Raw genomic sequence first — 23,705 nt, 5'->3', positions numbered from 1 at the left:
GGTGGAGCAATTAAAATCGTAAATGTTCAAGATGCCAGAATCAAATGGGCGCAGATATGAGGGCTGGGGGCTGGAAAAAAATTTAAAGATAGGGAGGGGTGAGGCCATGATTTGAAAACAAGGGTGAGAACTTTAAAATCAAGGCACTGTTTGACCAGGAGCCAAGGCAGTTCAGAGAACACGGGAGGATAGGTGAATGGGACTTGCGGCAAGTAAGGACAGTGTTTTGGATGATGCCAAGTTTACGGAGGGTAGAATGTGGAAGACCAACCAGAAGCATGTTGAAATAAGTAGTCAAGTCTAGAGGTAACAAAACATGGCTAAGGGTTTCAGTAAATGAGCTGAGGTAGGGACGTCAGATGATGTTATGGAGGTGGAAATTGGCAGTCTTAGTGATGGCACAGATATGTGCTCAGTGGGCAGTAGTCTTGTCTCTGCATCGGCAGTTTGTGGGTCAAACCCCCTACAGACACTTGAGCACAATCTCAACTACAGTACAAACAGTACAGTACAGAGGGACTGCTGCATTGTCTGAGGTGCTGTCTTTCACTTGAGATTTAAACAGAGGCCCCGTCTATCCTGAGGTGGATTTAAAAGATCCCATTACACTATGGAAAAAGCAAGGGTTTTTTCCCCCAGTGTCCTGGTCAATATTTATTCTTCCACCATTATCACAAAAATAGATTATCTGGTTATCACATCGTTCTTTGTGGGAGTTGCTGTGCGCAAATTTCCAGCTACTGCATTTCTCTACAAGCGACTACACTCACTAGTTGTCGAACGCATTGGGACGTCCTCGGCTAATGAAAGGTGTTTTATAAATGACTTCCTTTAAGGCGCATCTTTGAACAAGCACTTGGTCAACTTTCGTACTGTGATTATTATAAGGTGAAGGTTGTAGCTGTTGATAATCGGCACAAGTGTGTTCGGGGACCATTGCTCAATCTACTGTGGATTATGTGCCGTACCAGGCTCCACTCCCCGACCTAGACGCTGCGCCAGTGGGTGGGCACTGAGCTCCCACAGTCGGACGGACTCAACTACCTTTCCTTTTCTTTGCGTGCACAGCCTGGGAAGGCAACGGCCCGACCCACTCCTCGTCGGACTCCGGTCCACTTCCCTCTGTCAATTGTTCTCGCTTCTTTGTCGCCGCCGCCATATTGTAGGAACATTATAACCTCTGAACTTTACACTTTGACTCAGGACTGGCATCTAAAAGAACCATAGAGCGACCAAAGGGGAGGGGGCGGGGTTTCGGGTTCGGCGTTACCAGGGGGCGGGGTTTCTGGTTCAGCGTTACCAGGGGGCGGGGATTCGGGATGGGCGTTACCAGGGGGCGGGGTTTCTGGTTAAGCGTTACCAGGGGGCGGGGATTCGGGATGAGCGTTACCAGGGGCGGGGTTTCTGGTTCAGCGTTACCAGGTTGAAGGTTTTGGGCAAGAGATGCAAGGGAATATGAGGAAAAACTTTTTTTATGCAGCGAGTGGTAAATGACCTGCAACTGGCTGCCCAAAAGGGTGGTGGAAGTGAAGACAATCAATGACTTCGAATGAAAATTGGATGGCCACTTGAAGAAAATAAACTTGCAGGACTACGGAGATTGGGGTCGGAGGGGTGGGACAGACTGGATAGCTCCATGGAGAGACAGCATGGCCTCAATGGGAGGAATGGTCTCCTTCCGTGCTATAAATAATTATATGACACCATGACTCTATGAGGTTCCAACTCCGGGACCGGAATGGATTCCTCTGGCTCTCACAACCCAAGTGGAATGCTATCTCGTGCCAGCCCTCCAATTAACTGCCGGCAGTTGGGGGGGTTCTGACTATTCCCAGAACTAAGGTGGTGCTGGTGTCATTTCTAAAGCGCTGTCAGCACCGTTGGAGCACAGCTGAAGATTGCCCTGAAGACCTATTCTGCCTGAATACCCAGTCTGCCCTGATGACAAAGCCAACAGTTCAGCCCTGCCAATGTGAGTACGCCTATTGTTCCACAAAGCAGGCATTCTGAAGGTCGGAGGAACAAGGCACTTGGCATATCAGAAGGAAGATCCCGGATATAGAGTTATACAGCACAGAAACAGGCCCTTTGGCACATTGTGTCTGTGCAACAGGCCCTTTGTGTCTGTGCCAGCCATTAAGCACCTATCCTAATCCCATTTTTCCAGCTCCTGGCCCATAGCCTTGTATGCTATGGCATTTCAAGTGCACATTTAAATTCTTCTTAAATGTTGTCAGTTGCTTAGGCCATGAGCTCTGGAATACTTTTCGTATACTTCTCCACCTTGTTTTCCTCCTTTAAGACACTCCTTAAAACCTACCTCTTTGACCAAGCTTTTGGTCATCTGACCTACTATCTCCTAACATGGTTCGATGTCATATTTTGTTTTACAATGCTCCTATCAAGAGCCTTGGATGTTTTATTAAGCTAAAGGAGCTATATAAATATAAATTGTTGTTGTTGTGGTGGTGGTGCCTGGTCCATTTTTTTAAACTCTAATAATCATTTGCAACTGAGTGATTGGCTGGACCATTTCAGAGGCAATTCAGGTCAACCATGTAGTGTGAGACTGGAGTCCAAGGTTTAGTGAAGACTCCCTGCAGGTTCTCCTCAAAGTCAGGAGGTCCTTTTTCCCAAGGGACAGGAGGAGGATACCGCCCTGCCTAATCAAGCAAACCTGGATGGAGGTCACAGAGGATCTCAGCAGCCATGAAGTCGTTCGGTGAATCTGGCTGCAGTGCTGCAAGCGCGTGAAAGACCTTATTTGTTCCGCCAAGGTGAGTACCTCAAACCTCGGTTGACTTAGGGGTTTACAAATGGCAATGTGTGAGGGTTCCGGCTGTTGGGAGGCAGTCGGTGGCAATGGGATCAGGCCGCAGCAGTTCCTGTCGGAGGAATGGATGCAGCTCAGTCAACGGGTGCTCGTCTGTCAGTGGCAACCCTTGCAAGCTCCGTCCAGAGTGGGCTGAATGATGGACGCATTTGAGTGCCATCAAATTGGACAGCTAGGCTGCCACCCGCTTAGGCGTTGTGCCTGTCTTTGGCAGGCCACTAACATTGCTCTTCTTTGTTCCTGCAGGAAAAGAGAGCACACAGTGCCATAGAAAGGGCCCAGACCAGTGACGGGGTGCCATTTCCCACCATCCTCACACCCACGGAAGAGGAGTCTCTGGAATTGGCAGGGCTGCATGGTTTGGGCAAGCATGAGAGATGGTGCTCCTATGTCCTCCACTGCACACACATCGATCAGAACACCAGCCGATTCTGGAGGGTTGCACTTGGAAGAACAAAACTCTTTGAGCTATCTGTTTTCTCATGCGGGTGAGCCGCAAAGAAAAAGAAAGAAGAAAATTTCAGCACAGGAACAGGCCCTTCGGCCCTCCAAGCCTGCGCCGATCCAGATCCTCTACCTAAACATGTCGCCTATTTTCTAAGGGTCTGTATCTCTTTACTTCCTGCCCATTCATGTATCTGTCTAGATACATCTTAAAAGACGCTATCATGTTCGCATCTACCACCTCCATTGGCAACGCGTTCCAGGCACCCACCACCCTCTGCGTAAAGAACTTTCCACGCATATCCCCCCTAAACTTTTCCCCTCTCACTTTGAACTCGTGACCCCTAGTATTTGAATCCCCCACTCTGGGAAAAAGCTTCTTGCTATCCACCCTGTCTATACCTCTCATGATTTTGTACTCCTCAATCAGGTCCCCCCTCAACCTCCGTCTTTCTAATGAAAATAATCCTAATCTACTCAACCTCTCTTCATAGCTAGCGCCCTCCATACCAGGCAACATCCTGGTGAACCTCCTCTGCACCCTCTCCAAAGCATCTACATCCTTTTGGTAATGTGGCGACCAGAACTGCACGCAGTATTCCAAATGTGGCCGAACCAAAGTCCTATACAACTGTAACATGACCTGCCAACTCTTGTACTCAATACCCCGTCTGATGAAGGAAAGCATGCCGTATGCCTTCTTGACCACTCTATTTACCTGCGTTGCCACCTTCAGGGAACAATGGACCTGAACACCCAAATCTCTCTGTATATCAATTTTCCCCAGGACCTTTCCATTTACTGTATAGTTCACTCTTGAATTGGATCTTCCAAAATGCATCACCTCGCATTTACCCTGATTGAACTCCATCTGCCATTTCTCTGCCCAACTCTCCAATCTATCTATATTCTGCTGTATTCTCTGACAGTCCCCTTCACTATCTGCTACTCCACCAATCTTAGTGTCGTCTGCAAACTTGCTAATCAGACCACCTATGCTTTCCTCCAAGTCATTTATGTATATCACAAACAACAGTGGTCCCAGCACGGATCCCTGTGGAACACCACTGGTCACACGTCTCCATTTTGAGAAACTCCCTTCCACTGCTACTCTCTGTCTCCTGTTGCCCAGCCAGTTCTTTATCCATCTAGCTAGTACACCCTGGATCCCATGCAACTTCACTTTCTCCATCAGCCTACCATGGGGAACCTTATCAAACGCCTTACTGAAGTCCATGTATATGACATCTACAGCCCTTCCCTCATCAATCAACTTTGTCACTTCCTCAAAGAATTCTATTAAGTTGGTAAGACATGACCTTCCCTGCACAAAACCATGTTGCCTATCACTGATAAGCCCATTTTCTTCCAAATGGGAATAGATCCGATCCCTCAGTATCTTCTCCAGCAGCTTCCCTACCACTGACGTCAGGCTCACCGGTCTATAATTACCTGGATTATCCCTGCTACCCTTCTTAAACAAGGGGACAACATTAGCAATTCTCCACTCCTCCGGGACCTCACCCGTGTTTAAGGATGCTGCAAAGATATCTGTTAAGGCTCCAGCTATTTCCTCTCTCGCTTCCCACAGTAACCTGGGATAGATCCCATCCGGACCTGGGGACTTGTCCACCTTAATACCTTTTAGAATACCCAACACTTCCTCCCTCCTTATGCCGACTTGACCGAGAGTAATCAAACATCTGTCCCTAACCTCGACATCCGTCATGTCCCTCTCCTCGGTGAATACCGATGCAAAGTACTCGTTTAGAATCTCACCCATTTTCTCTGACTCCACGCATAACTTTCCTCCTTTGTCCTTGAGTGGGCCAATCCTTTCTCTAGTTACGCTCTTGCTCCTTATATATGAATAAAAGGCTTTGGGATTTTCCTTAACCCTGTTTGCTAAAGATATTTCATGACCCCTTTTAGCCCTCTTAATTCCTCGTTTCAGATTGGTCCTACATTCCCGATATTCTTCCAAAGCTTCGTCTTCCTTCAGCCGCCTAGACCTTATGTATGCTTCCTTTTTCCTCTTAGCTAGTCTCACAATTTCACCTGTCATCCATGGTTCCCTAATCTTGCCATTTCTATCCCTCATTTTCACAGGAACATGTCTCTCCTGCACGCTAATCAACCTCTCTTTAAAGGCCTCCCACATATCAAATGTGGATTTACCTTCAAACAGCTGCTCCCAATCTACATTCCCCAGCTCCTGCCGAATTTTGGTATAGTTGGCCTTCCCCCAATTTAGCACTCTTCCTTTAGGACCACTCTCGTCTTTGTCCATGAGTATTCTAAAACTTACGGAATTGTGATCACTATTCCCAAAGTAGTCCCCTACTGAAACGTCAACCACCTGGCCGGGCTCATTCCCCAACACCAGGTCCAGTATGGCCCCTTCCCGAGTTGGACTATTTACATACTGCTCTAGAAAACCCTCCTGGATGCTCCTTACAAATTCTGCTCCATCTAGACCTCTAACACTAAGTGAATCCCAGTCAATGTTGGGAAAATTAAAATCTCCTATCACCACCACCCTGTTGCTCCTACATCTTTCCATAATCTGTTTACATATTTGTACCTCTATCTCACGCTCGCTGTTGGGAGGCCTGTAGTACAGACCCAACATTGTTACCGCACCCTTCCTATTTCTGAGTTCTGCCCATATTGCCTCACAGCTCGAGTCCTCCATAGTGCCTTCCTTCAGCACAGCTGTGATATCCTCTTTGACCAGTAATGCAACTCCTCCACCCCTTTTACCTCCCTCTCTATCCCGCCTGAAGCATCGATATCCTGGGATATTTAGTTGCCAATCATGCCCTTCCCTTAACCAAGTCTCAGTAATAGCAATAACATCATACTCCCAGGTACTAATCCAAGCCCTAAGTTCATCTGCCTTACCTACTACACTTCTTGCATTAAAACAAAGAACAAAGAGTTGCCATCTCTGGGAGACAGCTGTCCACCTCGGAGGAGGAGGAGGTGACCATCACATCATTCCCCCGCACCCTCAATAGTGTAGATACTCTCACGTCAGTGGGTATTGTTATGACTGAGGTGGGAGCAATGTACTGTCAATTCAGTCCCATCACTCCACAGGTCGCAGCATTTTATTAAGGTTTTCCCACCCAACTGGAAATTAAACACCCAAATTAAACACTCTACTAACCCCCAGAATAAAACAGACCAAACCAGGTATCTTTAGACAACAACAAGTTAACTATTTATTAAAAAACTAAATCATAAACACTATTAAGATAAACCTATGTCTAAAGACCTTATAACTTCTTATTTTAACCTAACTCCCCCATTCACACACATGCATTGAAAAATCATGGTTAACATGTTTTAAAAGTGGTGTTGAAAAAAATTAGCTGTTTCTTAAGAATAAACAAATAAGTAAGTCTTAGAAACATAGAAAATAGGAGCAGGAGTAGGTCATTCGGCCCTTCGGGCCTGCTCCGCCATTCAAAGAAGATCATGGCTGATCGTCTAATTCAGTACCCTGTTCCCACTTTCTCCCTATATCCCTTGATGCCTTTGGCATTAAGAAATATATCTAACTCCTTCTTGAATGTATTTAATGACTTGGCCTCCACTGCCTTCTGCGGTAGAGAATTCCACAGGTTCACCACCCTCTGAGTGAAGAAGTTTCTCCTCATCTCGGTTCTGAATGGCATACCCCATATCCTGAGACTGTGACCCCTGGTTCTGGACTCCCCAGCCATCAGGAACATCCTCCCTGCATCTAGCCTGTCTAGTCCTGTTAGAATTTTATAGGTCTCTATGAAATCCTCTCTCATTCTTCTAAACTCTAGTGAATAGCGAGGGGAATGGCCACAGGGGACTCTTGCACTACCTGCCTCCCACCTATTCCCTTTCTGCCTTTGCAGCATTTGCCTGCGGTATGACCACCTCGCTAAATGTGCTATCCATGCTGATCTCAGCATCGCGGATGCTCCGCAGTGAATCCACCTGCAGCTCCAGCTCCGTAATGTGGATTTCGAGTAGCTGCAGCTGTAGACACGTCCTGCGCACGTGTTTTCCCTGGACACTTTAAGTGTCCCCATATTGCACAGGAGGAGCACTCCACACTGCCGAGCTGCCTCGCCATGACTTACCCCTAATGTACTTCCTTAAATTACTCAAGAATTAGAGATTATTTGCACTTGGGACCTTGATTCCCTAAAAAACACTACTTACTATATTAAAAAACTGTAGACTTTACCCGACTCCCAATAAGCTTTATTACCACTAGTAAACTTTACTAATACCAATAAAACCTTACAAATATTGTTAAATTACCTGAGTTTTGAAAGATAAATGAGAAAAATAACAAAATACTCACCAACCAATCACTTACCTGTTTCCTGTGATGCCACTTTTTATTTTTTCTCTGAAAGTGGTGTGTTTCCAGACTGAGCCCAGTCCCAGCTAGCTGTTTTGAAGCTCTCGGATCAGTCCCCTCTCGCGCTGTTTTGAAGCTCCTTTGTGGGTTACGTTCCTAATGGGTGAGGTATTCTAGTGTAAAAATAATCAAATGCCTCTCAAAGTATTCACACAGATTTGATGAAATAGTCCTTCAGTAAATAGGCATTCAAAACACTTCGACTGCAGCAGGCATCAAGACCACCGGCGAATTCCAGAAGATGCAATCAGTCAAGAGAGAGTCAATCTTGACGCAAATACTTCCTGGCTTGGAAGTAAAGAAAAGGAGTTTTGCTACCTTCAGCAATACAAATGGTTTCTTCAAAAAAAGCTTTTTTTCTCCTTAGGCAATTAACTTGGCCTGTAGGTCCTTGTAGAATTTCTGCTGAGAGAGAATAGACAGCTCTTTTCTTCAGTAGCATGCCTTGCTGGAGAGTCTGGTTCAGACTGGTTTTTGCCAGTTTTACACACAGTCTAATCGAAACATTATACCATGTGACCTCTCTCTCCTGCTGTAGCCTAGGTAACAAAAGGCAGCTGTGGCACACTGTGAAATCCAAAATTTTCTCTCCCTGTCTTAAAGACACACTGTTTTAATCTGAGGAGAAAATAAATACGGTTCCGTGACACCTCCGCCCTTAGCGAAATGAAACGCCATTCTTAAAATGTGTTTCATTACAATGCAAAAAAAAAGAAACTGGGAAAAAACACTCTATTTTCCACATTCATGCACCATTCACTCGACTGATAATTTACAGCATTTTGTTTGTACTATCGCCATCCATATAACTTAGCATGGTTAAATTCGTGACAAAGCGTCGGCGGTAACATTGTATTTTCCCAAAATATGTACAATTTTCAATTGATAAGGGTGTAACAACAAATTCCATCTAAAAATTCTAGCATTTCGTTTTTTAAATTTTTACACAAACGTTGATGGGTTATGGTCAGTGTATATTAGTGTTTCTTTATACTCTTGGCAGACATATACTTAAAAAGGTTTGAGAGCCAGCAAAAGTCCTAATGTTTCCTTTTCCACAGTGGAATACTTTTTTGATAATTTAATTTTCTTGAAAACTACCCTTCTGGCTTCTCTATGCCTGATTCGCCATCCTGCAATAGGACTGCGCCAACCCCCAGGTCGGTAGCATCGATCGCTATTTTAAAGGGTTTAGCAAAATTTGGAGCAGCCAACACTGATTCATTAGTTATGATTGCCTTTAGCTTTTCAAAAACTGCCTGGCATTCATCTGACCAGACTACTTTGTTTTCCTTTTTTTGTAGCAAATTGGTTAATGGAGCAGCCACAGTACTAAAGTTCCATACAAATTTCCTATGAAAACTGCACATCCCTAAATACATCATTATTTCCCGATTAGATTAATGGATAGGGAACTCTACTAAGGCTTGTACCCTTGCCGTTTTTCGCTATACCTGTCCTTGCCCTACTATGTGTCTTGCTTTTCCGAATTTGCTTTTTGCCAGATTTATCACTAGCTCTACTGCTTGTAACTTTTTAAACAGAATGTTTAGCTGGTTTAAGTGTCTTGCCAAGTGTTACTATACATCATCGAGATACACTATACAGTTGGGAACACTGGCTACCACCTGATTCATTAATCTTTGAAAAGTGGCTGGGGCATTTTTTCGCCCTAATGGCGAACAACACTAATAAAGATCGTCAGGTGTTACAAAAGGTGATATCTCTTTGGCTAGAGGAGTCAAAGGAACTTGCCATATCCTTTTAACAAGTCGACCTTGGTAAGAAACCTAGCACTGCCCACTCTCGATACAGTCTTCTAAAGGCGGAATTGGGTGGGAGTCTGCCTTCGTTACCGCATTGACTTTTCTGTAGTCTGTACAAAATCGGGTTGACCAGTCATGTTTAAGTACTAGAACTATTGGTGAACTCCAGCTGCTTTGACTAGGTTTGATCAAATTGTTTTCCATCATGTATTGGAGTTCTGCTTTTACTTGAATCTGTTTGTCCAGACTTACGTGGTAAAGATGTTGTTTTAAAGGAATGGTTCCCCCACATCCACATCATGTGTGGCTAAGGTTGTACATCCCAGCTTATCCCTACAAACTCTTTGAAACATTGTGAAAAGCCTGGTTAGGTCTTCACATTGTTTCGCCTCTAAGTGCAAAAGCATATGGTCCAATTTTCCTAGCCATTCTGTATTCGCTAATCTGATAGTTGAAGGTTCAATCTGAGAATTGACTAGGCCTCCTTTCCTGGTAGAATTTCCAGAGAGTATACGCACCTTGGCTCGGACAGTGGAGAACATGAGTGCTGCGATTTCCCTCTTGTCTGCATGTGTGGCCTCTGCCATCAAGAGACTGGCAACTCTCCTGGAGACCTACATCCAGCAGGCCAGTCAGTGGATGCTGGAGATGCACGCAGACCAGCACACCATCGTCTTGTCCATGAGCTCTATGTAGCAGTGGCAAGGCAAGAGGGACGAGGCACCTGGAGTCTCGACCAGGTCTTCTTCCATCTCAGCAGGGAAGTGCAAGTGTGCTTTGCAAGGGAGGAAGTAGCCTTCTGAATCTGAAGACTCGTCTCAGGGTGTTCATTGTGTGGACAGTGGCTCCTCAGCCCCTCTGCCAGTGACGCCAGCGCCTCAAGTTGCCGCAAAGAAAGAGGAGGCACATGTACCTGTGCAGGAACCTCTCAGCATGTCGGGGCCCTCCAGGCCTCAGACAGTCAGAGGACGGCCGCCAAGGTCATGCCAAGCCACGGGACACCAAATTCAGCAGCCTGCCTCCACCGCAGCTGGCAGCGAAGGGGGAGCACCATGTAGGAGCACTCGTAAAAGAATTAAGAGAACCCACTAGATGCACTTGGGTTTCACTGGTGCATATATTGACTCTATCTTTTCTCCCCGGTCCAGTCTCTTCCCACCTACATCCGTGACTCTCTGACACCCTAAGTCATTTTGACAATTTTCAGTTTCCTGGCTCTAACCACCTCCTCTTCACTATGGATGTCCAATCTCTCTACACCTCCATCTCCCACCAGGACAGTTTGAGGGCTCTCCGCTTCTTCCTTGAACAGAGGCCCAACCAGTCCCCATGCACCACCACCCTCCTCCGCCTGGCTGAACTTGTTCTCACATTGAACAACTTCTCCTTCAACTCACTCACTTCCTTCAAGTAAAAGGTGTTGCTATGGGTACCCGCATGGGTCCTAGTTATGCCTGTCTTTTTGTGGGATATGTCGAACATTCCTTGTTCTAGTCCTACTCAGGCCCCCTCCCCCAATTCTTTTTCCGGTACATTGATGACTGTATGGGTGCCGTTTCCTGCTCCCGCCCAGAACTAGAAAACTTTATCAACTTTGCTTCCAAAGGGTACAGAAGAGGTTTACCAGGATGTTGCCTGGTCTGGAGGGTATTAGCTATGAGGAGAGGTTGGATAAACTCAGATTGTTTTCACTGGAACGATGGAGGTGGAGGGCCGACCTGATAGAGGGTTACAAAGTTATGAGTGGCACGGACAGAGTGGATAGTCAGAAACTTTTTCCCAGGGTGGAAGAGTCAGTTACTAGGAGACATAGGTTTAAGGTGCGAGGGGCAAAGTTTAGAGGGGATGTGCGAGGCAAGTTTTTTACACAGAGGGTGGTGAGTGCCTGGAACTTGCTGCCGGGGGAGGTGGTGGAAGCAGGTACGATAGCGACGTTTAAGAGGCATCTTGACAAATACATGAATAGGATGGGAATAGAGGGATACGGACTTCGGAAGCGCAGAAGGTTTTAGTTTAGACGGGCATCATGATCAGCACGGGCTTGGAGGGCTGAATGGGCTGTTCCTGTGTTGTACTGTTCTTTGTTCTAACTTCCACCCTTCTCTCACCTTTACATGGTCCATCTCTGACACTTCCCTTCCCTTCCTCGACTTCTCTGTCTCCATCTCTGGGGATAGGCTACCTACTAATATTCATTATAAGCCCATCGACTCCCACAGCTACCTCGACTACACTTCTTCACACTCTGCCTCCTGTAAGGACTCCATTCCATTCTCCCAGTTTCTCCGTCTTCGATGCATCTGCTCTGATGATGCAACCTTCCACGACAGCGCTTCTGATATGTCTTCCTTTTTCCTCAACCGAGGATTCCCCCCCCACTGTGGTTGACAGGGCCCTCAGCCATGTCCGGCCCATTTCCCGCACCTCTACCCTCACCCCTTCCCCTCCCTCCCAGAACCGCGACAAGGTTCCCCTTGTCCTCACTTTCCACCCCACCAGCCTCCACATCCAAAGGATCATCCTCTGCTATTTCCACCATGCCCAGCATGATGCCACTACCAAATGCATCTTCCCCTCCCTTCCCCTGTCAGCATTCCGAAGGGATAGTTCTCTCCGTGACACCCTGGTCCACGCCTCCATTACCCCCACCACCTCATCCCCTTCCCATGGCACCTTCCCCTGCAATCACAGGAGGTGTAATACCTGCTCATTTACCTCCTCTCTCCTCACTATCCAAGGCCCCACACACTCCTTGCAGATGGAGCAGCGATTTACTTCTTTCAATTTGGTGTACTGTATTCACTGCTCACAATATGGTTTCCTCTACACTGGGAAGACCAAACGCAGGTTGGGTGACCGCTTTGTGGAACACCTCCGCTCAGTCCAAAAGCATGACCCCGAGCTTCCAGTTGCTGGCCATTTCAACACACCCCCCTGCTGTCATGCCCACATCTCTGTCCTGGGATTGCTGCAGTGTTCCAGCGAACATCAACACAAGCTCGAGAAACAGCACCTCATTTACCGATTAGGCACGCTATAGCCTGCTGGACTGAACATTAAGTTCAATAATTTCAGAGCATGACGGGCCCCCCTTTTTATTTTTACTTTTTGTTATTTTTTATTTTTTATTTGTTTATTTTATTTTAGTTTGTTTAGTTTCTTCCTACTGTGCCTACCCACTGTTTTTTTTCATTGTTTGTACTTGGGTCCAGGGCTGTTCATTTTTCTGTCAATTAACACGCTCTGTGTACTAACGCTTTGTCTTTCACCACACCATTAAATTACCATTTGCCTGTGCACCATGACCTTCTGGTCAGTTATTCTCTGTGACCTTGTCCTAGCAACACCTCTTTTGTTATCTCTTACACCCCCCCCACACAACTTTATTTGCTTAAAACCTATTACATTTCTAGTATTTGCCAGTTCTGATGAAGGGTCACTGACCTGAATCGTTAACTCTGCTTCTCTCTCCACAGATGCTGCCAGACCTGCTGAGTATTTCCAGCATTTCTTGCTTTTATTTCAGATTTCCAGCATCTGCAGTATTTTGCTTTTATATTATTGCACAAGCAGTGTCCAGCTTTCCTTCAGCCACTTCATCTATCGGGCTATCTTTTCAAACGAAATGAAAAATGCCTCGGCGTCCCTTTCCTCAAATTTCGGAAGGGCTTGTACAAATTTAAACAACTCTCCACTGGGTCCTGGGTTGGGGTCAGATCTTTCCCCACCAGAACATTCACTGAAATCAAGACCACCCCTTTGTCTTAGTTCCATCTTTTTAAGTTCAAATTCCTTTCTTTCTCTTTCTCTTTGAAATTCTCATTCCAGTTTCTTTATTGTCAATTCTCTTTCCTGTTCAACCTTAAGTTTTTCCAATTCTATTTATTTTTATTTTTCTTTGTCAAGCTGCCTCATCTGCAACTGAATTTTAGCTAATTCAACTGCCCTGCCCTCTGGTTTGCCTTTTCCTTCTTCCAATTTCAAATGTTGTGCTATTACTTCAATTATATCTATTTTTATAGCTCCTGATTTTAACTCTAACACTAACAGCTCTGTCAAATCCTTTAGTCTAGCCCTGGTTAAGTTTCTCAAATCACTCAGGAATACATCCCCAGAAAGGTCATAGCAACTGGCAAAGACATTCCGGTAGTGTAAACTTTACTCTAATGCACAAGAAACCTGTTGTTTTTTAACTTTTCCTCTTTTCAGTTATTATTACCCCACTTACAATTGCACATCGCCAGCATTGGGTTATCCCACACAGAGCCCACAGTTATATGTTACGACACAGGTGGCAGGAGTGCACTGTTTTTTCTAGTTCCACTTCTCCTCAGGTCACAACATTTGTTTAAATGTTTACCCAGTTACCAATATGGTTAATCATAGATTCTTTTTATCCCAGAATAAAATACACCAACCAGGTTTCTGTAATAAACAACAAAATTATCAGTTTATTATAAATCAAGACTTAACCAGTAATGAAGCAAAGCATTAACACACAGATTGAAATACCTTAGCCCCTCACACATACACACACACACTGGTTAATTGAAAAATAGAGATTTTCTCGAGAGCTCTGTTACAAAAAAAGACAAAAAAGAATACTTTGGCGAAATATTTGCTAATTCCCTTAAGGTGGTATTCTTGCGAGTTGTCCTGATGAGTGCAAGATGAAAAGCTTCAACAAAATGTCTTTGTTTTCAGCAGTACTCAAGTTCTGTACTACCAAACGACTATTCAAAATTAATTTATTATATTCATGTGCCATAATCTGAAAGAATTTATTTCGGTGCAGAAAAATAACCTCTCCTTTGCAATATATTTTTTCAGGATCTCTTTCTCTTCAAACTATTGACGTGTGAAAATTATTTAAGATGTTATCTCATAGTCTGAGAAATTTCAGTAGTTTCTATACATAAAATAAGTCAGTCACAAGCTTCTGTAAGAAGCACTGCAACAGACTTAGAGGTGAAAATTTCCTCTTCTGCACCTTACTTCTAATCATCTTGCATTGTATTGTATAATATCTATTCTAAATTGTATGTACAATCTATAGGCATGATCAAACCAACTGCTAATTGTTGACAAATTAAAGGCTTCATGACTGATCAATTACACAAGTAAATAATTTAATTTTTGGCTTATGGTGTGGATTAACTTTATTGTTTTCATTCTCACTTTTATCCTTCAACTATAAGCCCCAATACAAAATGTGCTGAACATTTTTGCAATCAACTTCAAAGGCAATAAAACTTATTGTTTACATATATTTTATTGATACAGTCTCCTGCGATATAAAAAAGAATCTTCAAGAACAGATGCTGTTTTGTTTATAGATACATGTCTGACAAAAATCTATTTTATCATTTTCTGTGATGTTATCGGTAGAAGATGTTGAGTCTGCTCTAATTGCAGCGCTTTGCATAGGGACATTCTTGGTTTCCATGCAGTGGAGTCAGTATATATATATATATATATATATATTAGTTATGTCATGCTCACATCCTGCTTTTGTAATGATTTCAGTTTGAAAATTGCAACATAATCTGTAGCATCCTTTTGAATGACACTACTTAATCTTTAAATTTTTACTCATATGGATTCCTTTAATATGGTGTTAGTGGTTCAAATGTTCCATTGGTTCTTCAAACTGGATCCTATACATTGCCAATACATCTTTTATGAAATCCAACAATCAGTAACCTCCACTCTTTATCTTGAGTATTAGTTGCTGGTCGAAGGATACTTCAGATGGAAAACTTTTGAGCCCTTCAACTTGCAACAAATAATTAAATTACTTTAAAGGAATCCCTTTGTCCCTCACTTGGTCTCCTGTTATGCAACTAGATTAAATTTCTGTAATAAATTTAGACTGTCTGTCTAGTTGTTTGAAGCTGATTCTATATTGGTAACAGTTATGATTTTATTTACATACAAACATACGAATTAGGAGCAGGAGTAGGCCATTCGGCTGCTCAAGCCTGCTCCGTCATTTGATATGATCATGGCCTCAACTCCATTTTCCTGTCTGCCCCCCATAACTCTTGACTCCCTTGTCTATCAAGAATCTATCTAACAGCCTTGGATATATCAAATGACCCATCCTCTACTGCTCTCTGAGGAAGTGTATTCCACAGACTAACGACCCTCAGAGAAAAAATTTCTCCTCATCTCCATCTTAAATGGGAGACCACTTATTTTTAAATAGCATCCACCCTGTCAAGTCCCCTCAGGATCTTATATGTTTCAATCAGATCACTCTCATTCATCTAAAAGCTCCAATGGATATAGGCCCAACTTGTTCAACCCTTCCTCATAACCCCTTCATTCTAGGAATCAGTCAGGTGAACCTTCTCTGAACTGCTTCTAATGCAATTTTATCTTTTCTTAAGTAAGGAGGCCAAGGATGGAATGTTGTGCTGGCGGTGTGGGGCTCAACGTCGGGGGAAACTGACGCCGAGATCCCCGCATCAGCTCTTGTATGGACGGCCCGTTGAATTTAGTGCCAATGAGGCACTTAACTGGTCAGCAGCAGGCTTTCCATACGATTTAGGACCCTGCTGCTGGAAGTCCCGGCTTTGCAGAGCTGTTGTCCAATCAGAGGGCAGCAGCTGCAGCACCACCGCAGAGGTGATAGCTGCGGCTGTAGCTGCAGCGACCAGAAACCGAGGAGCAGCACTGGAACCAGGTTCAAGGTAGGTCAGGGTGGGAGGGGTCTCGTGGAGTGGGAGTCGTGGGTGAGGGGGTTGGCAGCAAGGGCGGGGGAGATCCTCAGCTGGCCCCGCCCTTCCCGATCTTGAGTCCCTTGTTCAGGCACTGTGCCTTTGAAAGAGTCATAGAGTCCTACAGCATAGAAACAGGCCCTTCGGCCCGCCGCATCCATGCCGACCATAATGCCTATCTATACTAATCCCACCTACCTGCATTAATTCCATATCCCTCTATGCCTTGCTCATTCAAGTACCTGTCCAGATGCCTCTTAAATGTTGCTACTGTTCCTGCCTCCACCACCTCCTCAGGCAGCTCATTCCAGATACCCACTATTCTTTGTGTGAAATATTTACTCCTTTGATCCCCTTTAAACCTCCTCCCTCTCACCTTAAATCTATGCTCTCTAGTTTTAGTCACCCCTACCATGGGAAACAGACTCTGGCTATCTACCCTATCTTTGCCTCTCATCATTTTACATACCTCTATCATGTCCCCTCTCAGCCTCCTTCGCTCCAGGGAAAACAGACCCAGCCTATCCAATCTCTCTTCATAACTCAAGCCCTCCAAACCAGGCAACATCCTTGTGAATCTTTTCTGCACCCTCTCTCGCTTAATCACATCTTTCCTGTAGTGCGGCGACCAGAACTGCACACAGTACTCCAAGTGCGGCCTAACCAACGTCATGTACAACTGTAACATGACGTCCCAACTCTTGCACTCAATGCTTCGGCCGATGAAGGCAAGCATGCCATACGCTTTCTTCACCATCCTGTCTACCTGTGTTGCCACTTTCAGGGAACTATGTACTTGCACCCCAAGGTCTCTCTGCTCAAGAACACTCACCAGGGCCCTGCCATTCACTGTATATGTCCTGCCCGGTTTAACTTCCCAAAATGCATCACTTCACACTTGTCTGCATTAAATTCCATTTGCCACTCCCTTGCCCACTTTCCCAGTTGATCTATATCCTGTTGTAACCCTAGACAACATTCTTCACTGTCCACAATACCACCAATTTTGGTGTCATCTGCAAACTTACTAATCATGCCCCTTACATTCACATCCAAGTCATTAATATATATGACAAACAACAGAGGGCCCAGCACCGATCCCTGCGGCACATCACTGGTCACCGGCCTCCAATCTGAAAGACAACCCTCCACTACCACCCTCTGCCTCCTATCACCAAGCCAATTTTGTATCCAATTTGCTAGCTCACCCTGGATCCCATGTATTAGAACCTTCTGGACCAGCCTACCATGCGGGACCTTGTCAAAGGCCTTGCGAAAGTCCATGTAGACAACGTCCATCGCCCTGCCCTCGTCAATCCTCTTGGTCACCTCCCGAAAAACTCAATCAAATTCGTGAGTCATGATTTCTCATGCACAAAGCCATGCTGACTATCCCTAATCAGACCATGCCTTTCCAGATGCATATAAATCCTGTCTCTCAGAATCCCTTCCAATAACGTTCCCACCACTGATGTAAAGCTCACCGGCCTGTAGTTCCCTGGTTTATCCCTGCTGCCCTTCTTAAATAAAGGCACAACATTAGAGGGACCCCCATTCCTCCATCCTCCTCCCCCCCACCGCAGCCAGCCCAGGCCTTCCTACCCAGACTAAATTTCAGCAGAGGCGGGATGGCCCCCCCACCACCATCCCACCAGATTTTATGCGCTCCCCACTTCCAAACCTGTCGAGGGGGCGAGCATAAAATTCCAGCCCGAAACTGTAAAATATTCCAGAAGTGGCCTCACTAAAGCCCTGTACAGCTGTAGCAAGACTTCTCTATTTTTATATTCTATTTCCCTTGCAATAAACAACAACATTCAATTTGCCTTCCTAATCACTTGCTGTACCTGCATACTAACTTTTTGTAATTCATGTACCAGGACACCCAGATCCCTCTGTAACGCAGAGTTGTGCAGTCTCTCTCCATTTAAATAATATACTGCTTTTCTATTCTTCCTGTCAAAGTGGACAAGTTCACATTTTCCCACTTTATACTCCATCTGCCAAATTTTTGCCCACTCACTCAGTTCATCTATATCCCTTTGTAGACTGTTTATGTCCTCATGCCAACTTACCTTCCTACCTATCTTTGTGTTATCTGCAAATTTAGCTACCATACATTCGGTCCCTTCATCCAAAACATTGATGTCAATTGTAAATAGTTGAGGCCCCAGCACTGATCCCTGAAGCACTCCACTAGTCACATCCTGCCAACCTGAAAATGCCCCATTTATCCCTTCTCTCTGTTTCCTGTTAGCTAACCAATTCTCTGTCCATGCTAATATGTTACCCCCTACACCATGAACACTTATTTTGTGTAATACCCTTTGATGTGGCACCCTATCGAATACCTTTTGGAATTCCAAGTACACCACACCTACAGGTTCCCCTTTATCCACGTTGCTTGTTACTTCCTCAAAGAACTCTAATAAACTCGTCAAACACAATTTCCCTTTCACAAAACCATGTTGACTCTGCCTGATCGCTTTATGATTTTCTAAATGTCCTGCTATAACCTCCTTAATGATGGATTCTAGCATTTTCCCTATGACAGATGTTTGGCTAACTGGCATGTAGTTTCCTGATTTCTGTCTCCCTCCTTTCTTGAATAAAGGTGTATTTTCCAACCCGCTGGGACCTTTCCAGATTCTAGGGAATTTTGGAAGATCACAACTGATGCACCTACTATCTCTGCAGCCACTTCTTTTAAGACCCTAAGATTCAGGCCATCAGGTCCTGGGGACTTGTCAGCCTTTAGCTCTAATAGTTTTCCCAGTACCTTTTCCCTGGTGATGGTGATAGTATTAAGTTCTTCCCTCCTTTTTACCTCTTGTTTTTCAAGCATCTTTGGGATTTTTTATGTCTTCAACAGTGAAGACTAACACAAAATACCTGTTCAATGCTTCCGCCATTTCTTTGTTACCCATTATTAATTCCCCAGACTCACTCTCTAGAGCACCAATGCTTACCTGAGTTACTCTTTTCCTTTTGCAATACTTGTAGAAATTCTTACTATCTATTTTTATATTTCTAGCTAGCTTTCTTTCATACTCCAATTTCTCCCTTCTTGTTATCTTTTTTATTCATTCTTTCTGTTTTTAAAAATATGTCTAATCTTCTAATCTACTGCTAATCTTTGCAGAATTGTATGCTCTTTCTTTCAGTTTGATACTGACTTTAACTTCCTTAGTTAGCCACGGATGGTACATCCTCTTCTAGAGTATGCCTCACTGGCATACATCTTTGCTGAGAGATATGAAATATCTCTTTAAATGTCTGCTATTGCGTCTCTACTGTCCAATCTTTTAACCTAATTTCCCAGTTCACTTTGGCCAACTCTATCTTCATACTGTCTTCGTAATTGCCTTTATTTAAGTTTAAAACGCTAATCTTAGACTCACAGTTTTCACCCTCAAACTAAATGTGAAATTCTATCATGTTATGATCACTGTTGCCTAGAGGCTCCTTTACAAAGAGGTTGTTAATTAATCCTGTCTTGTTGCACATTACCAGGCCTAGAATAGCACTAGAATGCACTACTGTAAGAAATTGTCCTGAATACATTATGAACTCATCTTCCTGGCTACCTTTGCCAATCTGATTCATGCAATCTATATGTAGATTAAAATCACCCATGATTATTGCAGTACCTTTCTTACAAGCCCCCATTATTTCTTCCTGTCTACTCTGTCCTACAGTGTCGCTACTGTTCTTTGGCCTCCTTATCTCGAGAGACAATGGGTAAGCGCCTGGAGGTGGTCAGTGGTGTGTGGAGCAGTGCCTGGAGTGGCTATAAAGGCCAATTCTAGAGTGACAGGCTCTTCCACAGGTGCTGCAGAAAAATTTGTTTGTTGGGGCTGTTACACAGTTGGCTCTCCCCTTGCGCTTTTGTCTTTTTTCCTGCCAACTGCTAAGTCTCTTCGACTCGCCACACTTTAGCCCCGCCTTTATGGCTGCTACTGTTAGGGGACCTATAAACTACTCCACAAGTGACTTCTTTCCTTTGCTGTTTCTTATCTCTACACAAACTGATTCTACATTTTTTTTGAACTAAGGTCATCTCTCATTATCATATTAGTGTCACTCTTACTTAACACAGCTTTTCCTAGCTTTCTGTCATTCCAAAATGTCAAATATCCTTGAATATTCAGGTCCCAGCCAAGGACACCTTGCAACCACATCTCTGTAATGGCTATCAGGTCATACATATTTATTTCTATTTGTGCTAACAATTCATCCATTTTGTTACGAATGTTGTATGCATTCAGATGCAGAGCCTTCAGTTCTGTCTTTTTATCACTTTGTCAAACACTGGCCTTATCTGCTGGTGCATAAAAGCAGCAGTTTACAAGAAATAATTCAAAATTGCATTACTCCATTGATCCTTGGATAGAAGGTGTGGACTATTCCTCAGACACTTCTGCACATAAGCTTGTGCACCCTGTTTGGTGTTCTCCTTGGCCCTTCTACACAGAGAATGACCCAAACCCCCTAGGATGTATGCCAAAAAATGGAACTGCTGAAAAATCTATCCAGTCATAGTCACAGCAAGTTCTATGTCCAGGCACAGACCTTCGGCCTCCCTTATCTGCTTTTAGTCTGAGCACAAGCCTTTACTGTTTTCACAGTTGATGACGCAATCCATGAACCTTGAAGACAACGAAAAATAAAACTAAAGTAATAAGAATAAGGACGAGTAATCTTAATATTTAACCTGCAATCAAGCAAAGCTTAATACTGTGAAAGGGGATTATATTTGAAATTGAAGCATATATGTACATATAGAGCTGCATTGTTATTACACTTTGGTGCTGCTCAGACCCAATTTGGTGTGCAACCGAATAATGGTTGGGGACTATGCATCCCAGCCAATAGGTACTACTTTTGCCTTGGTAGCTGCAGCATCACTTACTGCTGTGCATGCTGCATTTTAACAGATATCTTGTTGTTTTCTCAATAACCTCAAAATGAACAAGGAGCATATTTGTTTGCACTAGATATAGTACTGTAATAGAACATAGAACATAGAAAAATACAGCACAGAACAGGCCCTTCGGCCCACGATGTTGTGCCGATCCTTTGTCCTCTGTCAAGGACAATTTAATCTATACCCCATCATTCTCCTTTATCCATATACCTATCTAAAAGCCGTTTGAAAGTCCCTAAAGTTTCTGACTCAACAACTTCCCCAGGCAAGGCATTCCATGCCCCGACCACTCTCTGGGTAAAGAACCTTCCCCTGACATCCCCCTTATATCTCCCACCCTTCACCTTAAATTTATGACCCCTTGTAACGCTTTGCTCCACCCGGGGAAAAAGTTTCTGACTGTCTACCCTATCTATTCCCCTGATCATCTTATAAACCTCTATCATGTCACCCCTCATCCTTCTCCGTTCTAATGAGAAGAGGCCTAGAATGTTCAGCCTTTCCTCGTAAGACTTATTCTCCATTCCAGGCAACATCCTGGTAAATCTCCTCTGCACCCTCTCCAAGGCTTCCACATCCTTCCTAAAATGAGGCGACCAGAATTGCACACAGTACTCCAAATGAGGCCTTACCAAGGTCCTGTACAGCTGCATCATCACCTCACGGCTCTTAAATTCAATCCCTCTGCTAATGAACGCTAACACCCCATATGCCTTCTTCACAGCCCTATCCACTTGAGTTGCAACTTTCAACGATCTATGCACATAGACCCCAAGGTCTCTCTGCTCCTCCACATGCCCAAGAACCCTACCGTTAACCCAGTATTTTGCATTCGTGTTTGTCCTTCCAAAATGGACGACCTCACACTTTTCAGGGCTAAACTCCATCTGCCACTTTTCAGCCCAGCACTGCAACCTATCCAAGTCCCTTTGCAGACGACAATAGCCCTCCTCGGTATCCACAACTCCACCAACCTTTGTATCATCTGCAAATTTACTGACCCACCCTTCGACTTCCTCATCCAAGTCGTTAATAAAAATCACAAACAGGAGAGGACCCAGAACTGATCCCTGTGGCACGCCACTGGTAACTGGGCTCCAGGCTGAGTATTTACCATCTAAGACCACTCTCTGCCTTCTATCAGTTAGCCAATTCTTAATCCAACTGGCCACATTCCCCACTATCCCATGCCTCCTGACTTTCTCCATAAGTCTACCATGGGGGACCTTATCAAATGCCTTACTAAAATCCATGTACACCACATCCACTGGTTTACCCTCATCCACTTGCTTGGTCACCTGCTCAAAGAATTCAATCAGGCTTGTGAGGCAAGACCTACCCCTCACAAAACCGTGCTGACTGTCCCGAATCAAGCAGTGTCTTTCCAGATGCTCAGAAATCCTATCCCTCAGCACCTTTTCCATCAACTTGCCTACCACCGAAGTAAGACTAACTGGCCTGTAATTCCCAGGGTTGTTCCTATTTCCTTTCTTGAACAGGGGCACAACATTTGCCACCCTCCAATCACCTGGTACCACCCCCGTCAACAGAGAAGATGAAAAGATCATTGCCAGCGGCTCTGCAATTTCATCCCTTGCTTCCCATAACATCCTTGGATATACCCCGTCAGGCCCGGGAGACTTGTCTATCTTCAAGTTATTCAAAAACCCCAACACATCTTCCCTCCTAACGAGCACTTCCTCGAGCTTACCAGTCTGTTTCACACCGTCCTCTTCAGTAATACACCCCTTCTCATTCGTAAATACCGAAGAGAAGTACTCATTCAAAACCTCACTTATCTCTTCCGGCTCAACACACAGTCTCCCGCTATTGTCCTTGACCGGACCTACGGTCCCCCTAGTCATCCTCATATTTCTGACATACGCGTAAAAGGCCTTGGGGTTTTCTTTTATCCTACCCGCCAAGCATTTTTCATGCCCTCTCTTAGCTCTCCTAATCCCTTTCTTCAGATCCTTCCTGGCCATCTTGTATCCCTCCAGAGCTATGCCTGTGCCCTTTTTCCTCAACCTTATATACGCATCCTTCTTCTTCCTAACAAGACTCTCAACCTCTCTTGTCAACCACGGTTCCCTCACATGACCATCCCTTCCCTGTCTGACAGGGACATGCTTATCAATGGCCCCTACTATCTGCTCCTTGAAAAAGTTCCACATTTCGACCGTGCCCTTCCCTGCCAGCATATGCTCCCAACTTATGCTCCTCAGTTCCTGCCTGACAGCATCATATCTACCCTTCCCCCAATTGTAAACCTTGCCCTGTTGCACATACCTATCCCTCTCCATTACCACAGTGAATGCTACAGAATTGTGATCACTATCTCCAAAGTGCTCGCCCACCAACAGCTCTATCACTTGCCCTGGTTCATTACCTAGTACCAAATCCAATATTGCCTCCCCTCTGGTCGGGCAGTCTACATACTGAGTCAGAAAAGCTTCCTGGACATACTGCACAAACACTACCCCATCCAAACTATTCGATCTAAAGAGTTGCCAATCAATATTTGGGAAGTTGAAATCCCCCATAATTACTACCCTGTGACTTCTGCTCCTTTCCAAAATCTGTTTCCCAATCTGCTCTTCCA

The 23,705-nt window shown here is 44.5% G+C and overlaps 1 protein-coding gene across 3 annotated transcripts in view; it reads right to left on the bottom strand.

Annotated features, from left to right (window-relative positions):
* The window catches only part of ppwd1 (peptidylprolyl isomerase domain and WD repeat containing 1), a 55,742-nt gene extending 54,543 nt beyond the window's left edge, over window positions 1-1,199 (bottom strand). For 2 of the 3 annotated variants that reach the window (XM_068034191.1, XM_068034205.1), the window contains exon 1: window positions 1,045-1,199. In XM_068034191.1, coding sequence (XP_067890292.1) covers window positions 1,045-1,159 — 115 coding nt within the window. In that variant the 5' untranslated portion in view covers window positions 1,160-1,199. The remainder of the gene's footprint in view (window positions 1-1,044) is intronic. The other variant, XM_068034198.1, reaches the window with a different exon arrangement.
* Between the last annotated feature and the right edge of the window lie 22,506 nt (window positions 1,200-23,705).

The sequence above is a fragment of the Heterodontus francisci genome, chromosome 1, assembly GCF_036365525.1.
Source record: "Heterodontus francisci isolate sHetFra1 chromosome 1, sHetFra1.hap1, whole genome shotgun sequence".
Taxonomy (NCBI): domain Eukaryota; kingdom Metazoa; phylum Chordata; class Chondrichthyes; order Heterodontiformes; family Heterodontidae; genus Heterodontus; species Heterodontus francisci.
The sequence above is the reverse complement of the archived record's forward strand: the minus strand, read 5'-3'. Positions and strand labels throughout refer to the sequence as shown.